The sequence below is a fragment of the Neopsephotus bourkii genome, unplaced genomic scaffold (assembly GCF_033783945.1).
Source record: "Neopsephotus bourkii isolate Nb327-2 ecotype Australia unplaced genomic scaffold, CSIRO-AGI_Nbou_v1 NB_1358, whole genome shotgun sequence".
Taxonomy (NCBI): Eukaryota; Metazoa; Chordata; class Aves; order Psittaciformes; family Psittacidae; genus Neopsephotus; species Neopsephotus bourkii.
In genome coordinates this window covers 3,439,498-3,462,349 of record NW_026901837.1, presented here as the reverse complement: position 1 = coordinate 3,462,349, position 22,852 = coordinate 3,439,498, and the positions used below count along the sequence as shown (strand labels likewise).

The window sequence follows — 22,852 nt, the reverse complement described above, 5'->3', positions numbered from 1 at the left end:
CGCAGGCGCGGCCACCGGCGGGCGACAGAGAGCGGCTGCGCCGTCGCTCCCGCGGGGTGGTGGAACCGGCGGGGCGGGGCGGAGCGCGGAGATCACCAGGGCAGGCGGGGCGGTGCGGTGCTGGCGCCGTCAGCCGCTGCTGTGGCCCCTCAGGGTCAGCACCAGGAACAGCTCCGCAGCCCCCGCGCGGGCGGGCTCTCCGCTTTCAACCCCCTCCCGGGGGGCGGGGCGAAGGGAAAAAGGCGGGGCGAAGGGAAGGGGGGCGGTGCTCTTCGGTTGCCCGGGTAACGGGGGTACGCAGCCGGTGGCGGCGGGTGCGCGCGGCGGCCGTTGCGCCCACACTCTCCCCCTCCCCACACTCGTTTTACGTAAGTGACACCCCCTCCCCCCACCCCCTTCCCGCCCGTTCCCACCCTGTCCCTGAGGGGCGCCGGCCAGGGAAGTGCTGGAGGGGCGGAGGAGAGATCAAAGCCCCACCAGTTAGTTGGGGTGGGGGGTTAGTTTATGTCTTTGGTTTGGTTGAGGTGGTGTTTGTCATTAGGAAATTGCCCCTTAGTTGTAAAGGTTTGGGAAGGAGGGAAACTGCTGGAAACGCTAGATAAAGTTCAGCCAGTGAGTTTGTGTGAGAGAAATGGAGGCTTGGTTTGTATGTGGTAGGTTTCTTAACACTAAAATACTTCCCCTGTTATTCAGAAGGTCTTATTCTGAAAGTATCTGAGTGTTTCAGTTTAAAGTTCCAAAACAAACATTTTCAAATTTTCAACCTGAAGTAGAGAATTTTAAAATGACTGGGGTGGGCGTGGGGTTGAGACTTAAGTGTTTCTCTAAAGAAAGCAAGGTTTTGGTTTGCCTTCTTCAAAAAGGCTTTATCAGGCACCTCATGTTTTTGGACTCCACCTGTTGGAAAGACCCACCCAAATTTTGCTCCAGCTTACCTTGACTAGAAACTGCTGTTTTACTCTGTTGCATAGCACTGGATGTGTAGTCCCAGTCCTAAAAGAGCTGGGATTTATGTGAGGATGACAGAACAGATCATTAATTAATTCTACAAAGCCTTACTCACATACACAGCTGTGGACTCAGCAAGTAATTCCATTGACAGTGATGGTGCTCTTCTTGTAACAGCTTTTGTCACAAAACGATTCATCTTTCACCACATTATGATTCAGTTCCTTTTTTAAGTATGTGTCATTTTACAAGTATGTATTTTATAGCAAGCTCGGTTTTTTGTTTTGTTTTTTTTCCAGTCCTGGCTAATATATATGGCTTCATCAGAGGAAAAACAAGCTCAGCCCTTTGCAGACATCTTCAGTGAAGATGAAGCTGAAAAATCCTTTCTGTTGTCCAAACCCACTTGTTTAATTATCCTTGGAAAGCCAGTAAGATGTCCAATAGAAATTTGTTCTTAAGATATTCTAATAACAGTTATACTTTTATACTCAAATATAATAACATATATAACTGTTAAATTCTAGTAACAGTTATACTTTTTATACTCAAAAAATTAGATTAGTAACACAGCCAAAATGATCAAAGACCTACTTTTTTCTCTTTTGCACTTTGCAAATCCTGCAGTTTGGTAAAGATTCTAATCTCATTTAATGAGACCAAATTTTGGCCTGAGTGACCAATCAGTTACAATTGAAATTGTTATAACTGTACTTAAAAGTCACATGTTGCTCCAAAAGTTTCTTCTCTTTTCACATTGGCAACTGGATTGGTTTTATCTTATTTCAGTGTTGTAACTTGTAAAAATCTTGACAGATTAAAGACATAAATAGGCATAAAAGAACCATCAGGTTAATATACTGACTTTAAGACATGCAATGAGATATTAAATATTTTATTACTAAAAACACTGACATAATTTTATGTTATATATTTGGGAATAACTGACATACACCGAGCTGTTCCAGTAAGGAGATTTGTACTATATTTTAACTATAATTCAAGGTGTCTTTTTTTCTCAAATAATTTGTGGCCTTCTTTACTTAGGAACATTTGATGTTTTGTAATCCTAGACTTTTATTTTTTTTTTCCTAAATTTAGAAGACTCTATATGTGGTTTTACATTAGCACATCAGTTTGCTGAAGGGGGTTCTTTTGTGGTGCAAGGCTGCCTAATGTCTACTCAATCTGGTATGCACTTAAACATACCACTGGTGCCCTGAAAGCTGCTTTCTCTTGAATGTTGCAGTTGCCTGTGAAAGATGCCTTCAGAGCACCCCATTACCAGTGTGAAAGCAAGGTCCTCTAGCAGTCTGCCCTCTGCATTTGTGTGTGATTCTGTTAGCTACCACAACAGAGCCTGAAACCACAGTATGGAAATTTGCTTTGCTGTGCCTAGCAGGTAGAAAGGCAGACAGTGTGCACCTAGAACTGGCAATCAACCCAAACTTTGATGACAGTTGACCCACCAAGTCAAGCCCCAGTCCCGCTCTGCTCCACACCATGCACTAATGTAGAGCCATGCTGTGGTGCAGTATACCAGCACATAGTCACATGATGGTGGCAAGTTATATCATGGGAAATGGCCATAGTGCTAAGATGCGGCTATGTTTCCTTTCTTTAAAGACTTTCAGCGGGCTGGAAGGCTTTCAACCCTAGTGTTTGTTTGCACAGTTGTACATCCTTTTTTGCTCCTTGGCTCTAGTTGCTAGGTAATGCTTGACTGCAAATCTTTACATCTGACCAAACTGAGAAAGGAGGCAGGGTGGTGTTATGCAAGTGGATGAGATGCAAACATCAAAGTGAGACTATCTAAGGTGATAGCCAAAAGTGTTCCTTAGGTTCACGATGAAACAGTGTATTCAGCTCAGTAGAAAACTACAGCAGACTGGCTTGCCTTATTTTAAACATAGAATTTGTAACTTTACACAAAGAAGATAATTTTACATTTTTATAGAACAAACCAGCATAAAATACTCATTAAAAGACAATGCAAAAGCCATTGAATAAATATATATTCTCATCTGAAATCAGTGCCCTCAGTAGGTGCTTGATATTAATGCAAATTTTAACAAAGGTTTGAAATTGCACAGGCCTGGGCAGAAGAGAAAGGAATTAAATTCTGCTTTTATGATAATATCTATATGGCAGCTGTTGTGTAGATCATCTATCTTATTTAAGATACATCTTTTAAATTAATCACATTGCTGTTAAAGCAAAGCCATATGTATATATTCTCATCACACCTGTAAGATAAAAGGTATGAGTAGGCTGGAGTGTTTACTGATACACTCTTAACTGAGAATGTGTTTATATGTGGGATTTTTACTATTTTTTAATAATAGAATTTATCTAGGGCAAACAGACTGTCAAAAAAGGTGGTTTTGTATGTCCTTGAGAAAAGGACATAATCCTAAGGGTAGAAGGTGGTGAGTTTTGCAAAATCCCATTTCTGCAGCTGTACCTCGCAGGTAGACCTTAGAGGCCTCATTACTCTTGGTTCTGTTTCCTCAGGATTCATGTAAGCAATAAAATAAACATTTTGTCAGTATCTAAACCAGGTTTGTGGACTAACAAGAGCAGGTTTTTTATATTCAGTGGTTTAGTCAAAGAATATTATTCCTCTGTATCTTACTCAAATCTTATCAGATTTGCATCATAATTTGCTTTGAGACTGAAGGTAATAAAATTGAGTCCTAATGAACTTCTCATAGGAATTTATGGGCAAATCATAGCTGAATTTTAGATAGAGATACTCAGAAACAAAGTCAATGTGATTACTTTCAAGATAATTAATGGCAAAAGGCAGTCACAGTATATTAGCAATGCTGGGCCGTTAAAATAAAGGATGGTATTAAAAAGAATGTTTGTGTTTGTCCATGTGTCTATGCATAACTCAGAGGTCCTAATCCTGGTGGTAGCTTTTAATTGCTTTTAGCATGTGAAAACGTATTCCTTATTGTGTAATATTTTTAGGTTGGTTGGTTGGGTTTTTTTTCTTTGTACCTGTTTTCCTTTTAAATGTGTATTTTTTATTTTAAGGGTTCTGGAAAGAAAACATTGGCTAGAAAATTGGCACAAATATGGAAATGCATTTTCATAGACGGTAAACATATACTATATTTTGAACATTGCATTGGCTTCATAATAGCTTTTGGTTTAGAATGTCCTCACTGTTGCCTGTAATTCAAAATGGCAGGTTTCTGAATGAGGTAAGGACTACCAGTAGGGACCAAGTAACCATTTTTCCAGAAATGCAATTGCTGAAAGATAGCCTTTAGTTGTAGAGAGGATTAGAAAACAGCTTATTTTTAATTTTTCTGGTTTTAATTTTTTCAGATGGGGATATACATAACACATGATTAAATTCTGTTCCCAGTCCTGTAAGATGGTTCATGTGACCCTTGTTCACATGGAGGCAACTCATTCAACTCCAGAGAGCACAGAGATTTTTCAGTACAGACCATGAAAAATAAGAAAAATCTTTCCTTTCTGTTTGTGCAGTAACTAATACAAAGGGGGACTCCAGGAACTCCATGAACCAGAAATGTAGTTTTTGGATCAGCACGAGTAATAATGGAAGGAATAGGAGCTGGCACTTTCAAATTTCTAAAACAAAATTATCTGATGGCTTGTTTCAGAAGGTGTAGTTAATTTCTTCCACCATGCATTTACCAGAATAGAAGATATAATTTCATTTTCTAAACTATCTAGCTCCATTTTAAAGAGTCTCTGCCATCAAAGATTTTTTAAGATCTCTAGAGTAAAACCCGTCACTTGTAACATTATCTTGTTCCCTGTCATTATATCACTAGACAGCTATTTTCAATATATCCTGAGGCATCTCTGCAAGAAAGTAGTTTCCTACACAAAAAAATAATTCTCTGGCAGTTTTCTTTTGCACTAATTTTGTCAGCAGTAAATAAATCTGGGTGTTTTTTTTTTTAAGCCCTGTATCTGTGACATTATAAATCACAAATCTTGATTTATTCACTTAAGTTTTATGAAAAAGAAAACTTTTCCACCAGATTTGTCTTATAAGTTTGAAGGCTAATATAATTTTTTAAGTGGAAACACTGAAAGCACATCATAACCTTAACTATGAATTAGTTTCTTGAGTGCCTCTTTGGGAACACCAAGTTATAAATCTGATTTTATGGTGCATATGTGTACAGTTATTCTGTTTATGAAAAAACTATGTATCCATTTTCATTGCCTTTTTTTTTTTTTCTTTTAAATGTGTCCCCTGGCATTTTTTATTATTCTAATAAAATCCCTCTAGTGGATAGTGTAACACTTTTTATTCCTGTGAGTATGTAGGGTTATTTACCAAATGGTGTGTCCTTATTTTATTTTGAAGATTTTGAATTATAACATGGTAAAATTCTGTTTTAATAAAGTTCTATTTTGACTTATGTAAATAGAATTTTTTTAATTCATAGTATTGGCCAACAAAATATTAATGCTTGGTCTAAAACATAGATCAGAACGAAATTCAAAGCGATCTTAGGAACGTACTTAAGCCAATCCACACTGTTTGAATGTATTTAAACCCCTACTGACAAATGTCTATCAATTTTTTTAATTTTCCACATTAAAAAACCAAAACCAAAGAAACAAAGAAATTCAACATATATAAACATGAATGTGGGAGAAGTAATTTTTAGCTAGTCATCCTCTACACATCCTGGCAGTGTTCAAGGCCAGGTTGGAGGGGGCTTTGAGCAACCTAGTCTAGTGGAAGGTGTTCCTGCCTATGGCATAAAGCTGGAACTAGATGAGCTTTAAGGTCCTTTCCAACTCAAACCGTTATATGATTCTGTGACCTCCAGAGGTCATTGAGTCCAACCTTCCACTCAAAGCAGGATCAACTAGTGAAGGTTGCTGAGGACTATGTCCAGCTGAATCTGGAGTATCTCTAAGGACAGAGACTCCATGACCTCTCTGGGCAACACTTTGCAATGTTTGACTACCTTCACAATGAAAAATTGCTTCCTAATTACCCCCCTGGAATTCCTCATGTTCCTGCTTGTGTGTGGTGCTTCCTGTCCCATCTGCACTTCTGTGAAAGGAGTGGTTCTGTCTTTGTGCCTTGCCAGTAAGTGGTTTTAGACAGCAGTAGGAGCTATCCTGTTTTCTCCAGGCTGAACAAGGTCAGTTCTTTTGACTGCTCCTAGTATGCTCAGCACTTCTAATCATCTTGGTGCCCTCCAATGGACTCACTCCAGTGTATCAGTATCTGTTAAAAAATAATCCAAGATGCTAGAGAATTATTCAATGGAATAGTTTGCAGTCTTTTTAATTTCACATAATACTTTCTATCAATTTCTCCAATTAATTGGTAAATAATTTATACTCATAAATAAATCAGGGTCAGGGTATGTATACAGTGCTGATTTTCAGTTATTTGTATTGCTTAGTACATTTCCTGTCTCAGTTTTGGCCTATGGCAAATACTGTTCTCCTAAGCACCTATTCACAGTATGAAGAATAGTATCAGCAAGTCATCATTACTACTAGGAACAGTTTGAAAACAGCCGCCAGGTTTTAGGAAGAAAGATTTTAGCTGTATATATAGGTATCAGTCACCTGGCTTCAGGACCTTTCCCTGGCCTAGTTTATCAATAAGATAGATGTGGTCTTAAGGGTATTTGAAAACTTTTAAGTGTTTGCTTCTTTCAATGGTATAGAAGTGTGAAAGACTTCCAGGATAATTCTGCTATGATGTTGCTGTTCATGGAGACAGAAAACAGGTGTTTGAATTTAATGGGTGTTAAATTTAATATTTATTTAATTTTAGATAATTAGACTATATAAGGAATGTTTTTTTAAGATCTTTTTAAAATCAGATAGTTCTGTGTGTCTAAACAGTTCTTTTTCTAAACCCTACTTTTAAAATCTGTGAAGTGTTTGAGCTCAAAAACATATCTGTATTACACAGCAGTAATGCCAATTTGCTATAAGTCATTAGTTAAAGTAATCCTGCAAGGCTTCTGTTGTGCATTTATTGGTATTATTTGTAGGATTAGAGAGTAGGGAAGTCATCTACCCAGACATTGCCAGAAGGTACCAAGTTCTGGATGACAAAATATAATAATGGCCCTAAATATAATAGCTGTTCATTCAAAAACAGTCTGGTTGCTTGGAGCACACATACATAGAATCATAGAATAGTTAGGGTTGGAAAGGACATGAAGATCATCTAGTTCCAACCCCTGTGCCATGAGCAGGGACACCTCTCACTAAACCAGGTCACCCAAGGCTCTGTCCAACCTGGCCTTGAACACCACCAGGGATGGAGCATTCGCAACTTCCCTGGGCACCCTATTGCAGTGCCTCACCACCTTTACAGTAAAGAACTTCTTCCTTACATCCAATCTCAACCTCCCCTGTTTAAGTGTTAACCTGTTACCCTTTGTCCTATCATTACAGTCCCTAATGAAGAGTCCATCCCCAGAATCCCTATATGCCCCCTTCAGATACTGGAAGGCTGCTATGAGGTCTCCACCCAGCCTTCTCTTCTCCAGGCTGAATAGCCACAACTTTCTCAGGCTGTCTTCATACAGGAGGTGCTCCAGTCCCCTGATCATCCTCGTGGCCTCATCTGGACTTGTTCCAACAGTTCCATGTTCTTTTTATGTTGAGGACACCAGAACTGCACACAATACTCCAAGTGAGGTCTCACGAGAGCAGAGTAGAGGGGCAGGATCACCTCCTTTGACCTGCTGGTCACACTCCTTTTGATACAGCCCAGGAGCCTTAAGATCAATATTAAGGCTTTACAATATTAAGATTTTCCAGTACTGGAGCTCGGGATAAGTTACTAAGGGAATGAAATAAAAGATTTAAGTTGCTGTAACTTAGAAAGACACACTCTGTGGCTAAAGACAATATCGTCTCTGGATGAAAGATATACTCATACTCCTATGTGTGACTGTGTATGTATGTATCTGCATGTACATGTCTTTATAGAATATGTGTTTTATTAATTATTTTAAATTTATTCCGTCTAATGTGTTTCCTCAGCTTTGGAAGTAATCCAAACAAATATTCAAGAAAAAACAGAGTATGGGTTTAAGGTAAATGTCTTACCTTTCACTGAGTTTTGTCACATTCTTGAGAAATACATATTATGTAAGACTACGTTTTGAATTTTACCTTAGTGTCAAGAGTTGCTTTTTAAAGGTCAAAGTATTTCCGAAGAACTGGTTACAGAAATGATTCTGAAAAAGATTGAGTCACCACAAGTTACTCATTTTGGTAAGTATATTTATAACTTAAGCTTCTTAGAATGAGCTGGCTACAATTATGATACACTTTGCATCCATTACTGCTCAAATATAATTTATTTTAGACAGTAGAACTTTTTCTTGTGCTCCTTAAGTTGTGGAATACTTCTAAACTGAGAATGTATTTAAGGATGAATTTACTAATATGGGAGATCAGAAAGTGTCATACCAGTCCTATGTTGTGTTAATTTTGAGAAAATGAATTTGCCCCAAATTTTAAGTGTTCCTATGATTCTCATTTAACAGTAGTATCTGGTTAGAAAAGTTCTATGGCTTAAAATACAGATTTTTTTCTCTTGAATATTTCTGTAAGAACAACAACAACAAAATCCCACTGGCAAAAATATATTGAACGTTTAAAATAATGAGGAAGGGAAACAAGACAGCAAAAAAAAAAAAAAAAATTGAAAATGCAAACTATTAGCCCTTTTTTTTTTTTTCTTCTTACAAAATTGTTTATTTGCTTTGTCTCTTGTCACTGGGAATAAGTTGGATGAGAATAGTCTTGGTAGTGATAGATTTTGAGGAAAGATGATGTTAATTGAGGCTGTTAAGTCTAGCACTGTAGATCTTTGCTAGAATCTGAACGTGTTTTTCTGAAGAGAAAACAAATATATTGCTAAGTGGAAAGAAAGTAAAAGAAAATGTAGTTTCTTTTTCCTGCTGCTGCTCTTATTTGAAATTTCCATTATAGGAGAGAGACAGATATAGTGACAAGAAAATGTTACAAACGTAACATTCTACTGCTCTGAAAGCTAGCACGCTTCTATGAACTTTCAGTTGCAATGGCTTTTGTTCCTTTCCTAGTCCAAGACTCAACAGTTTTGCAACAGTTGCAGCCTTACCTGGTGAAACTAGGCTTTTAAAACACTATGCAAAAGAGAAATAGAGAACTTTTTTAAAAAGGAGATTATGAAGAAACAAAATTATGAGGGAGGAAGTAGCACCAGAACTGCCAGTCTCTTAATCCATGTCAGGTCTTTATTAGAAGCACGAAGAGATGTTATCTGAGTTCCCCTCTGAGTCACACTGGTGATGAATGCCTAAAATGTGTCTATCACAGAGTACTACAAAGATCCTAGAGACTGGAAACATGTCTATGAAATTGATACAAGTCTGGGTTTTTGTAGCCAAGCCATTTTCTATATTACAGGTGCCCCAAAGTAGCAAGGAGTAGAATTCTTACTATTTATCCTGCAAACTAGATCTCAGCTCCAAAACCAATTTTTAAGTATTTTCTAGTTCTTACGATTTTTTATTTAGCAACAATGATATTAATATAATCCTTGGAAAGCTTAAGTAGACTTTCAGCAGGAACTAATCAGTCAATTCACTGTTAATTATTCATTAAAGATTTTAAAAACAGTTTGCATGAGAGGGTTTTTTACTTTGAACATTTAGTTCAAAATGTTTTTTACTTTGAACATTTAGTTTTAACATTGTAAAATAGAAGTTTCCAAACAGTACACGCAGTAAGGTATTTTCAGTTATATTCTTCTGACTTAAATAATAAACACATGTTGGAGACTGATTTGTCAAAGTTATTTGGAAGTCCTAAAGCAAGTTATTAAAAAAAATTTTAAGTCAGTAAAAACTGTTTTTGTTGTGGTTTTTTTTTTTTTTTTTTTGTACTTCTGAAGGTCAGATATGAAGCTATTTCTTGAGATAATGTCTTTTTAAAAAATAAGTTAGGGAATGGAAACATAACTTAGGGTATTGTAGGTAAGGAAATACAGAATTATAAGCCCTATTTAGCTGACATGCTTGCTAATTATTTTTTTTAATAGAGTAAGAAAACAACCAGAAGTTCATATGTTAACCTAAATGATATTTACAAATGAAAAATCTATGTCACAGGGAAACTGTTCAATTAGTCTGACTTATATCAGGACCAAAGTTGTTTATAGTTATTAAGGACAAGCAATTAACTGATAATCAATGAACTGGTGATCTGTGAAAAGGTTCAATATTAGCCACAAAACAGACAATCCACAGCACTAGGCACTTGCCAAATATTAATCAACACCTGCAAATTTCTGAACACCCTCCTGAAACTAATTCCAAACAGTATACTTGAACATGCAAACCCTGTCTCAAACACGGACAATTTACAAGCACACAGTCTCTTTTCCAAGAATGCATATTGACCTATCTACACACACTTTCTGTGGGAAAGGTGGGTGCTCTAGCCTTGCGTGTGCCATTATTTGCTGCAGTCTTCTAATCCACACCCCAGTGAGAAAGCTCAAATGAGCTCGCATGGAAACACTCAAGATGTGGGTCACTGTGTGCTTCCTAGAGGAATGACGATATAAATTTTGCATGTATGGATAATAGATCCCCAAAGAAAGAGTCATCTTCAGTCCTAATACCTCTTACAAAGACTACTATGTTTTTGTACTAGTCTTGCGTTTAAATGTTATTACATAAAGTTCTATGCATTTTGAGCATGAACCATTTCTCTGAGGGAAAATTCTCACTATTAGACTTAAAAAATTCACCTGATTGTTGTTTAGTCTCTCATTCTGGCCTCATGAATATTGAGTTCCTTGCTATACAGTAGTTCTTACTGCACTGCATGCAGCCATTAGTAGCTACAGTACTACCCCACGAATTTGAAGCCATAAGTTCATGTGTCAGGCTGAGCACTCTGATACTAGGAAGAAGGTATTATTACCACAAGACATTTGGTGTCTGTCTGCCAAAGAGGACTCAGCATTGTGAATCCTGAGTAAATGGAGGCTTGTGAAGTTAGGTGCTTCAATATGCACACTGTGTTCCTGGTGCCTCCTTTTGAGAGGATTTAAGTTCCATGAGCACTGTGTATCCCAAAGGGCTATTCAGGCTCAATTTATTGTGAAAAATTACTAAAAAAATGCTCTGACCACACCACCCAAGTCTTGGAAGGCAGACACAGGGACTGTGAGAATGAAGACCTTGGGCCCACTGCAGGAGAGGATCTGGTTCAAGACCATCTTAAGAACCTGAACGTGCACAAATCCATGGGTCCTGATGAAATCTATCTGCGGGTCCTGAAGGTGCTTGGGAATGAAGCTGCTAAGCCACTGGCCATTATATTTGAAAAATCATGGCAGTCAGGTGAAGTTCCCTACAACTGGAAAAAAGTCAAATATAACCCCCATTTTCAAGAAACAGAAAATGGATGATCCAGCAAAATACAGACCAGTCAGTCTCACCTCTGTGCCTGGCAAAATCTTGAAGCAGATTCTCCTGGAAGACATGCTGAGGCACATGAAAAACAACAAGGTGCTTGGTGACAGCCAGCCTGGCTTCACTAAGGGGAAATCCTGCCTGACCAATTTGGTGGCCTTCTATGATAGGGCTAGAGAACTGATGGACAGGGGTAGAGCGTTTGACATCATCTACCTGGACTTGTACAAAGCATTGAACACTGTCCCACATGTCATCCTTGTCTCTAAATTGGACAGACATCAATTTGATAGATGGACCACTGGGTGGATAAAGAACTGGCTGGATGGCCACACGCAAAGAGCTGTGGTCAATGGCTCAATATCCAGCCGGAGACCTGTAACAAGTGGTTTCCCTCAGGGATCGGAGTTCGGATCAGTCTTGTTCAACATCTTTGTCAGTGACATGGACAGTGAGACTGAGTGCGCCCTCAGCAAGTTTGCCAATGACACCAAGATGTGTGGTTCGGTTGATACGTTGGAAGGAAGGAATGCCATCCAGAGAGACCTTGACATGCTTGTGAGCTGGGCTGATGCCAACCTTATGCAGTTTAACCATGCTAAGTGCAAGGTCCTATACCTGGGTCAGAGCAATCCTAGGCACAGCTACAGGTTGGGCAGAGAAGAGATTCAGAGCAGCCCTGCGGAGAAGGACTTGGGGGTGTTAGTTGCTGAAAAACTTAACACGAGCCAGCAGTGTGCGCTCACAGCCCAGAAAGCCAACCATATCCTGGGCTGCATCAAAAGGAACATGACCAGCAGGTGGAAGGAGGTGATCCTGCCCCTTTATTCTGCTCTCATGAGACCTCACTTGGAGTATTGTGTGCAGTTCTGGTGTCCTCAACGTATAAAGGACATGGAACTGTTGGAAAAAGTCCAGAGGAGGGCCACGAGGATGATCAGGGGACTGGAGCACCTCCCATATGAAGATAGGCTGAGAAAGTTGGGGCTGTTCAGCCTGGAGAAGAGAAGGCTGCATGGAGACCTCATAGCAGCCTACCAGTATCTGAAGGGAGGCTATAGGGATGCTGGGGAGGGACTCTTCATTAGGGACTGTAGTGATAGGGCAAGGTGTAATGGGTTAAATCCTAGAAAAGAAAATTTAGATTGGATATAAGAAGGAAGTTCTTTCCTGTTAGGGAGGTGAGGCACTGGAATGGGTTGCCCAGGGAAGTTGTGAATGCTCCATCCCTGGCAGTGTTCAAAGCCAGGCTGGACAGAGCCTTGGGTGACCTGGTTTAGCGTGAGGTGTCCCTGCCCCATGGCAAGGGGTTGGAACTAGACAATCTTAAGGTCCTTTCCAACCCTAACTTTTCTATACTTCTATGATTGTCCATAGAAGTGAAGATCTGTAAAGGCTGTATAAAAAGCCTGGACTTGTAGTTAAAATGTTTTGTATCATAGGTTGTCTTCCTTTTGCTATGCTTTTTACAAAGTCTTATAGTAGCAAAAGTGGTCACTAAAAGCTTATTAATTTTTCATGCTCCAGTGTCTGAGCTAGACATATGAAGCAGGTGGTCTGAGTATGGTCTTTAATGTCTACATCTTTCTTATGTTTCTTAACTGAGTTCACAGACTTTGAGAGCCCTTTATCAAGTTGAAAACACCCTTTTGTTTGTATTTCATCTGAAGTAGACATGGGTGCCGAATTTTCTTAATACTGTTATGTCATGTACATGGTTTAGAATTGTGCCATTAAATACATGTATTTTTTAAAGGAGGTGAGTGTAACTTCTGCTGTATTTGTCATAATCTTCTAATAGGTATATTTAATAAAATGCATTTGGCAGGTTATGTTCTCAGTGGATTTCCTTCTCTGTCAGAGGAATACATGACTGTTTCACAGCAAGTAGAGAAAATAAAGAATCTAAAATTAAAACCGGATTTCCTGATCAACATTAAGGTAATGTCATCTTCAGTAACTTGCTAGTAATTTTTCTAATTACTATTGAACTCATATGCTGCATATGTCAAAAGATAATGTTTTTCCTTTTGCATTTGCACATAGTATTTTTTTGAGCAATAATAAATTCTTCTCTTTTGTATTGGAATGAAATTACACTAGTTCACTCCATTATAAGTATTACTCATGTAAAATAATGAACATTATCCTAAAACGTCAATAGCACTTAGTTTTTGCATTTCTAACAAATAGAAGGCACAGGTTTTCAAAAAAACTGTGAATAACACGATTATTACGGAATTTTGGATACATGTGCATCTGCCATGAATGTGTTTCTGGAAGAACCTTTTCATATACGGATGTTAGAGAGCTAATTGTTTCATTTTGTACTCAATAATTGTGAAACTGCTTCTTAGTTACTATTAACTCCTCTCACTTACAAATCTCAATTTCTTCATGACAGTAATGTGACAGACCAGGCGTTTTACAAAAGTAACTCTGATATTATCATAGAGAGAGAAATACAAATCTTTGTTAGTATAGGATTAAGAAGACCTACTCAGTGTAACTTCGAAGAATGGACTTGCCGGCTACGTACATATTAGTAAATAAAACGAATCAAGAGTGACTCTTCAGGCATCAAGCCAACTGCTTTGGCAGAACACAGTTCATCTATCTTGTTAGCCAGAATGGCATGGCTGTGTCCAAACTGCCTGCTGGGAAAAAACCCAGGCTTGTGACATTCTGCAGATTGTGCCCAGCTATTTACCAGGGGAGAATACTAGCTGGCCCACACCAAGTTTTGCCAGATTCCATGCAGATGAAGTAGTGGTATATATAATAATGAACAAGGGCTCAGTCCTTTCCTCTTGCAATTTTTTTTATCAGCTAGAGTATTTCCATCTTTTACTCTGAATGTGCAGAAAGAGCTGCCAAGCCAACTCTGAAAAATCAGCCTCTGGTGTTGTGCTACATTCTTATTGGGATTTTGATTGTAGCTGTAATATCTATGTGGTTAGACAGATACTAAATTCCAATATATGGACCTAGTCTATGACTTTGCAAGATCTAATTCTGTGAAAGTCATATTTTCGAGACTTAGTTTGTTTGACCATAATGAAAATTTGTGAGTGCCTATTTTAAAGCTTTCTTTCTGTGCTCATAGAAAGATCTTCAAACATCAGAGAAACGTATCAGTGTGCTGCTTCTCTGGCAGTTTTTTTTTTTCAGCTACAGAAAGTCCATCTTTGTTTCAACACCAGATACTGAGAAATCCTAGTTCTTGAGAAGATATGTTGTATAGTTTCATGTGCAACAGTACAAATAGAAGAGTGATACTAACTACACTAGAAAGAACACAGAATTCTTGACTTCACGCAGTTACATCATCTTCTCCCCTGGGAAGATGACTGAGACTGAGTGCTCATTCAAAATCCTTGTCCCAAAGTCAAATGTATAATATCGCTTTTGATTTCAGTGGGTTCAAGCTGTTTTCATAAGTATGTTAGAATTGTAACCATTTTCATTATATCAAAAAGAAAGGGAGAAGGGAGATTCTAGATAACTCTGGAAATGATGAAATACTGTTATTAGCAGACCAATTTAGAGAAATATTTTCCCTCCAAGAAAAAGGACAGAAAATGCACTTTTCAAAGCAGAAAACATATCAGATCAAATTTCTCCTTCCCTGTTTCAAAATATGCTGTGTCATATAGCAGTCATGTCAGCTACATGACTGTAGAAATATAGAAATACCCTAAATTATTGTAATACTTCAAGAGATACCTCAGGAAATGAGTGTAGTGGACCTATTGCTAGCAATGCAATCTCAAAAGCCTTGAATTTTCTGTAGAAATCAATTTTCTGTTTCTGTGACAATTTGATCTTAATGCCTGATCAAGAGGACTCTGTGGATGAAGCACTTTATAGACAGATAGGAGCAGCCTCACGCTCACAGGCCCTTATCATCATGGGGGACTTCAACCACCCTGATATCTGTTAGAGGGATGGTACAGCCTGGCAGAAGCAATCCAGGAGGTTCCTCGATTGTGTGGAAGACAGTTTCCTTCTGCAAGTAATAGAGGAGCTGACAAGGAGAGGTGCCATGCTTGACCTTGTGCTCACCAACAGGGAAGGGCTCGTTGGAAATGTGATGCTCCATAGCAGCCTTGGTTGCAGTGATCACAAGATGGTCAAATTTGAGATCCTCAGGACAGTGAGAAGAGCGTGCAGCAAGCTCACTGCCCTGGACTTCAGGAGAGCAGACTTTGGCTTCTTCAGGAACCTCCTTTGTAAGGTTCCATGGGATATAGCCCTAGAGGGCAGGGGGGCCCAAGACTGTTGGATGATATTCAAGGATCACCTACTACAAGCTCAGGAGTGTTGCATCCCAGCTAGAAGGAAGTGCAGTAGGAGGGCCAGGAGACCTTCTTGGATGGATAAGGAGCTGCTGAGGAAACTTTGAGGGGAAAACAGAAGCTTACAAAGGTGGCAGCAAGGACAGGTGGCCTGGGAAGAATAGAGAGATGCAGTCCAGGAAGCTAGGGACCAGGCTGGGAAAGCTAAGGCCCAGTTAGAATTAAATTTGGGTAGGGATATTAAGGATAACAGGAGGGGATTCTATAGGTACATTGCAAATAAAAGACAGACTAGGGACAACATGGGCCCCCTCCAGAAGCTATCAGGAGAACTGGCTACCCTGGATTTGGAGAAGTTCTGAATGACTTCTTTGCCTCGGTCTTCACTGGCAAATGCTCTGACCACACCACCCAAGTCTTGGAAGGCAGACACAGGGACTGTGAGAATGAAGACCTTGGGCCCACTGCAGGAGAGGATCTGATTTGAGACCATCTTAAGAACCTGAACGTGCACAGATCCATGGGACCTGATGAAATCCATCTGTGGGTCCTGAAGGTGCTTGGGAATGAAGCTGCTAAGCCACTGGCTATTGTATTTGAAAAATCATGACAGTCAGGTGAAGTTCCTGACAACTGGAAAAAAGTCAAATATAACCCCCATTTTCAAGAAACAGAAAATGGATGACCCAGCAAAATACAGACCAGTCAGTCTCACCTCTGTGCCTGGCAAAATCTTGAAGCAGATTCTCCTGGAAGACATGCTGAGGCACATGAAAAACAACAAGGTGCTTGGTGACAGCCAGCCTGGCTTCACTAAGGGGAAATCCTGCCTGACCAATTTGATGGCCTTCTATGATAGAGCTACAGAACTGATGGAGAGACATCAATTCGATAGATGGACCACTGGGTGGATAAAGAACTGGCTGAATGGCCACATGCAAAGAGTTGTGGTCAATGGCTCAATGTCTGGCTGGAGACCAGTAACGAGTGGTGTCCCTCAGGGATCCGTGTCAGGATAGGTCTTGTTCAACATCTTTGTGACATAGGTGACATGGACAGTGGGATTGAGTGCGCCCTCAGCAAGTTTGGTGATGACACCAAGCTGTGTGGTTCGGTTGATACGCTGGAGGGAAAGGATGCCATCCAGAGAGACCTTGACATGCTTGTGAGCTGGGCTGATGCCAAACTCATGAAATTTAACCATGCCAAGTGCAAGGTCCTACACCTGCGTCGGAGCAATCCCAGGCACAGCTACAAGTTGGGCAGAGAAGAGATTCAGAGCAGCCCTGTGGAGAAGGACTTGGGGGTGTTGGTCACTGAAAAACTTAACAGGAGCTGGCAGTGTGCGCTCACAGCCCAGAAATCCAACCGTATCCTGGGCTGAATCAAAAGGAGCATGACCAGCAGGTGGAAGGAGGTGATCCTGCCCCTCTACTCTGCTCTTGTGTGACCTCACTTGGAGTATTGTGTGCAGTTCTGGTGTCCTCAACATAAGGAGGACATGGAACTGTTGGAACAAGCCCAAAGGAGGGCCACGAGGATGATCAGGGAACTGGAGCACCTCCCATATGAAGATAGGCTGAGAAAGTTGGGGCTGTTCAGCTTGGAGAAGAGAAGGCTGCATGGAGACCTCATAGCAGCCTTCCAGTATCTGAAAGGAGGCTATAGGGATGCTGGGGATGGACTCTTCATTAGGGACTGTAGTGATAGGACAAGGTGTAATAGGTTAAAACTTAAAAAAGAAAGTTTAGATTGGGTATAAGGAGGAAGTTCTTTCCTGTTAGGATGGTGAGGCACTGGAATGGGTTGCCCAGGGAAGTTGTGAATGCTCCATCCCTGGCAGTGTTCAAGGCCAGGTTGTACAGAGCCTTGGGTGATCTGGTTGAGTGTGAGGTGTCCCTGCCCGTGGCAGGGGTGTTGGAACTAGATGATCTTAAGGTCCTTTCCAGCCGTAGCTATTTTATGATTCTGTGATTCTAAGTACAGTATTTTTGTGTTATCTCAGGTTTTTCATATATGTCTGAAGGGTAAGTGCCAGTGATTAGAAAGGAAGAAATATTATTTATTTTTTAGTGTGGCCCACCTCCAATGCCATGGTAGAATTTTATGGTATCTATCTTAAGACCTGTTGGAGATCTGGGGACTTTAAGTGTGTATTAATGCACATATAGCTCAGGACAGCTAAGGTAGAAGCTTTACTAACTATGATCACAGTGAACATTCATCTATCTTCTCTTCTGATCCCTTGTCCTCTGCTGAGTGATTGCAAAGACCGAACGAGCTTTTTGTTTCAGGTGAAAAAAAAAAAGAGATAAAAGAAAGAGTTAAGGAAAAACAATCCTTTCAGTGTTGCAAAGTCAGGTATCCAAAGTCCAGGTATCTTGCTAACAGCCACAATTCTAAGGAGCAATCAAATAGTACATAATGTGACAATGTAGTAAGAAGACTCTCGTGGAGCATATTTTAGTGGCACAGCCAGTATTAACTTAGCTCAGAAGCAGGGAAGCAGAAACAGTCAGAGATTGTTAGCTTTTAGCTGAAAGGAATGTTTTAGTTAGGGTAAATGTTTTAGTTAGGATGTTTAGTTAGGAATGTTCTAGTTAGGATAAACTTTTTAGGCAAACCTCTCAAATCTTAAGTCTTAATAATTCTACCACCACATACCACATACAGATTTATCTGTGTTTAATGTTAAACTAAGTTTGTGTCTGAAAGGCTTTTATAGAAAGACCATTTCTTTCTCTTCCAGAGATCCAAACTGCTGAACTCCTTTAGCTTCTGACACAATAGCATTATGCTTTTGGGTAATAGTAGAACTCTGAGAGGTCAGAGGCACCTTGTAAAATTAACTTAATCTTGCTCAAGTCCAAACCACTTTGGCATAAATTGAAAGAGCAAGCATAAGCCTATCTGCAAAGTACTTTTATCTGTAAACTGCACCTACACTTGTTATACTGCAAAGTATAACTTGCATGGTAAAATGTGCTCTAGTGATTACACTCCTGATACGGAATGTAAAATGCTGATGGAGAAAAACTATGCAAGTGTTTAAGTCTTTCTTTAATATTTGCTGCTTTTGAAAATTTCATGTTTACTCAGAATGTCATGGGAAAAGTTTATGAATCCCAATATTTGTCAGACTCTTACCCCCCATTATGCAGTTTCAGAAAAAAATAGTATTATTATGGCAGTACAATAAACACATGATTTCTTTTTACTTATTCCTTGCTAGTGTTCAGATTATGACTTATGCCAAAGAATATCAGGGCAAAGACAACACCCTGATTCAGGGCAGGTGTATCAGAGGAACCAGTGGGATCCTGACATACTAGAAAAGCATAAGAAAAAGAAAGGCCAGCAGGAAGAAGACAATGAAGCAGAAGAAGACAAAGAGCTGGAAGAACAGGTAAATATTGCTAACATCTAAAGAGTGCAAAGTATTATAATGTACTCTTGACAAAGCAGAACAATTTTCATAGAAACATAGAATGGTTTGGGTTAGAAGGGGCTGTAAAGCTCATCTAGTTCCAGCCCACCTGCCATAGGCAGGGACATCTGCCACTAGACCATGTTTCTCAAAGTCCCATCAACCTGGCCATAAGTTAAAAGGGTGTATAAGGAGAAGTATGACTCCATATCGCCTGTTTCTTGGTCTAAGCAAAAAAAAAAAAAGTTTTAAAATTTTGTTTATTGTAATTTTTACTAGTATTTGCAGCATAGCAGCTTGTTTTCTGATTTAGTTGTTAGAATACTACACATGGATTTTCTTTTTTTTTTCCCCTTTTCGTTAAGGTATTAATATTGAATTCAGGTTGAATTATTCTGATTTATAATACTGGCCAGAGACTTACAACTGCAAGTTCTAGTCACACTCCTCTGAATTTGCAGAAACTACACTTCATCAGTACAGGATCACAGTCAGCAATCAGTGGACTGATACTCATTGCAATACACTGGAAATCTATTTTATTTACCTTTGAATAAAGACAAAAAATAGTTTAGATATTATTTCTGTATCTTTAAATATTTAACTTTCATTCTGCAGACTGAAGAAGATACACTTAAGAAGTCAGAATTTTTGCATCAGTTAGTGCAGAGGCCTGAAGATTTTCTTGAAAATGCAGAGAAAAGAGTTGGAAAGTATAAGGATATTATGCTTCATCCTTTAGAAGTAAGAAAAAGCAAAATAATGTGATTATACATAACAAAATATTTTTTTTAAAAATATCTTGCATGGTTTTCATTGTTGGATTGGTTTTATTAGTTTGAGATTTATGGTATGGATATGGGTACAAGGCATGTTAGAACATACCTGCAAGTTCTGAAATTCATATTGAAATCAATGATACAAAGTTGTCATCTGTTGGTGTTGTTTCCACTCTGGAATCAAGACAAATTAATCCACTTTGAGTTCTAAAAGTGAAATTGTACCTGCCACCACAGATGCTTCCTAAATCAAGGAAGTGAAGTATTTGAAGAGCTCAATGTATCACCATTACTGAAGTCCATTCTAGAGTGCAGTCCTATAACAAATCTGCTCTTTCATCCATTGACTTCCACTCCAATAGGTTCCCTTCCTCTCTTGCTCCATTGCCTGCAGATCTATATACACATTAATTGGCCCATCAGTTTGCTTTGTCACCTATTTTATTTCTGCAGCTGTGATATTGCTTTTTAATTTCCTTGGGTTCATGAAAATTGGATTTACTATGCATCTTTCTTCTCCCCCCACAAAAGACAAACCCCAGACCAGGTCCAAAGCAATAATTTGTTTTCTTTCCCCCCCCTTTTGTTTTTTTTTTTCCTTCTGATACAAACAAATGCAAAAGCCTCATGCTTGCTGCACATGACAATTATTGTTTATTTATCCCCATCAATTTTGCTATGGATTAGATAACTATAGATAAAATTGTATAAAACTGGCTCAATGTTCTTTGCTCACGTAACAAATTTGTTACTGCTGCAAAGGGAAAAGCGAAGAGTTGTTATCATTAATCATTACACAATCTCACATGGATTTCTCATAAGTGAACTAATGGAAAGTTGTTTAAATTAACTGACTTTACATTGTACACCGAACTTCAGCACTTTCAACATGTTCCACTAGTTGGTAGGTCTTACTTAGACTTGTAGTGAAATACTACAGTTAGGGGAAAACCTATTGAACAACTGCAACATGTGAAATAACTAGTTGAAAACTGAGTCAATAAATATGATCCTATTGTACAGAAGCAAGTATTATGGATGTACCAATAAGACCATTGCATATAAAATAAACACTATTATCTTCTCTGTAGAAGAGTAACAGAAAGAAGTAATTAGTGATCTATTTCTACCAAATATATGACAAATAATTTATAGTATAAAAGAATTAGACTAGATGCAGGGAAATACACTCTGGCTGTAAGTGTAGTAAAGAACCAGAACAGATTGCCTGTAAGTTAAGTTGTAAAGTTGTAAAGTCACCTTTATTAGGCATTTTCACGGCTGGGGTCAGGCCAACATCTGACAGGAATGGAGTAAATGTTCTCAATCCTCAGTCAGAGACATTAACAACTGACATGGGATGTGTGTTTTAGTCTAATATCTTATTTACTAATGGGAATATTGAAAATAAGAAAAATCAAAGGTATTTCTAGAATTTTATAGAAATTGTGCTTTGGGACCAAAATTAAAACATTGGTTTTGTTGGTGGTATTTCCAAGAGATCTGTTAATTGACACTGCCACCATTTTCCAAAAGAGAATTGGGGTAGTTAGACAATTAGAAGTTGAATTTGTATGCAAAATGTTACTGTGTCTTGATTCTTTGTAGCTCTCTTGCATTTGAGCTAGGATATTTGTTTTCTGAACTCACTGTTATTCCAATTTTTTAATTCTCTCTGTATTTAAACATCACCAAATAAAAGTTTCTCTTGAGAAGGTTTTTTAAGTCATCAGTATGACTTATCAAATGATTTACGCCAAAAATCTTGGTTTTGCAGAGTCCACAGGAGTCCAGCCTTTGATATGTATAGGAACAGAATGAGCTTCAGTGTCATTATCTTGTTAACTATACTGATTTGATGAGTATGTCTTTGTTCTTAAACAGGACTTGATGGCTGAACAGGATTGTGAGCGTCTTATTGAAGTGGATGGAAATCAGCAACCTGATGATCTCTTAGTAGTAAGCTTTAATATCCTTTATTAAGGTGTTGTGTAACCTTTATTAAGGTTACACAAAATTTTAAATTGTGTATAAAACTCATTTAATTGCTATTGGAAAGCATGACCTCTGAAATGCTTGCTTTTGTTGCTTTATTAGAACAATAATAAGATTCACTGCATTGCCCCAGGCTTACGTACATGTTACATGAGAATATTTTCAGGCAGGCTACAAATTTTTATATTGTACCCATTTGTTTTTTGCACTTTACTTTGTGTATTAGTGTAACATATTACTAAGATGACGAATCAAGATATTTTCAGTATATTGCAGAATTGGCTTATTTTGTGCTGGTGTCTAAAATAATGACAGGATTTTTATTAGATTTGATATTGGTTTACAGTGTAATAGAAAACACTTCATTCTTTTAATAATTCTGGGTGTTTGTGTCTAACTTTTGAGGTCATAACATAGCAACTCATTCTCCCTATTAAAAAAATACAATGCTAAAATTTGAATATAAATAATCTTCTCCTCTGCTTCAGAAATAAGAACTGCTTCAAATCAGAATCTGAAGTATGGAGTTGGAAATGAAGTGAGAGATTATCTTTGACAATGTAGGAAGTGAGCTGCTTCTGCAGTTTCCCCACTGTTTTTTGAAGCAAACTGAACAAAACTGTTAGAACAATTATAATTCTCTATGTATTATTCCAATTTGTGCTAAACTTTACCACCAAGAGTGGTCCTACGAGGAGAAAAATACAGCCACCACCAAAACAAACAAACAAACACCCCCAAAAAAGCAACAACATAAAAAAAACCCACCCCACACTAATTTTGTAGAGTTGGAACAGAAAATGTCCTCATTTATGATCTGTTTGTGAACATGACAACAGAAAATCTATACTGAAGGCCATCACATTGTGTAATGATTCCAAACATTTTACCTATAAGTAAGGCAAAGACCTATTATGAGACTAGTCCAAACATGGCAAAATTTGC

General features: G+C 38.6%; 1 protein-coding gene across 3 annotated transcripts in view; it reads left to right on the top strand.

The window, feature by feature from the left end:
- Nucleotides 1-1,252: 1,252 nt before the first annotated feature.
- The window catches only part of LOC133219468 (adenylate kinase 9-like), a 28,019-nt gene continuing 6,419 nt past the window's right edge, over nucleotides 1,253-22,852 (top strand). For 2 of the 3 annotated variants that reach the window (XM_061366803.1, XM_061366804.1), the window contains exons 1-7: nucleotides 1,253-1,379; nucleotides 3,991-4,054; nucleotides 7,975-8,027; nucleotides 8,112-8,208; nucleotides 13,237-13,349; nucleotides 19,752-19,877; nucleotides 21,797-21,871. In XM_061366803.1, coding sequence (XP_061222787.1) covers nucleotides 1,263-1,379; nucleotides 3,991-4,054; nucleotides 7,975-8,027; nucleotides 8,112-8,208; nucleotides 13,237-13,349; nucleotides 19,752-19,877; nucleotides 21,797-21,871 — 645 coding nt within the window. In that variant the 5' untranslated portion in view covers nucleotides 1,253-1,262. Of the gene's footprint in view, nucleotides 1,380-3,990; nucleotides 4,055-7,974; nucleotides 8,028-8,111; nucleotides 8,209-13,236; nucleotides 13,350-18,938; nucleotides 19,113-19,751; nucleotides 19,878-21,796; nucleotides 21,872-22,852 lie in introns of all 3 variants that reach the window. The other variant, XM_061366805.1, reaches the window with a different exon arrangement.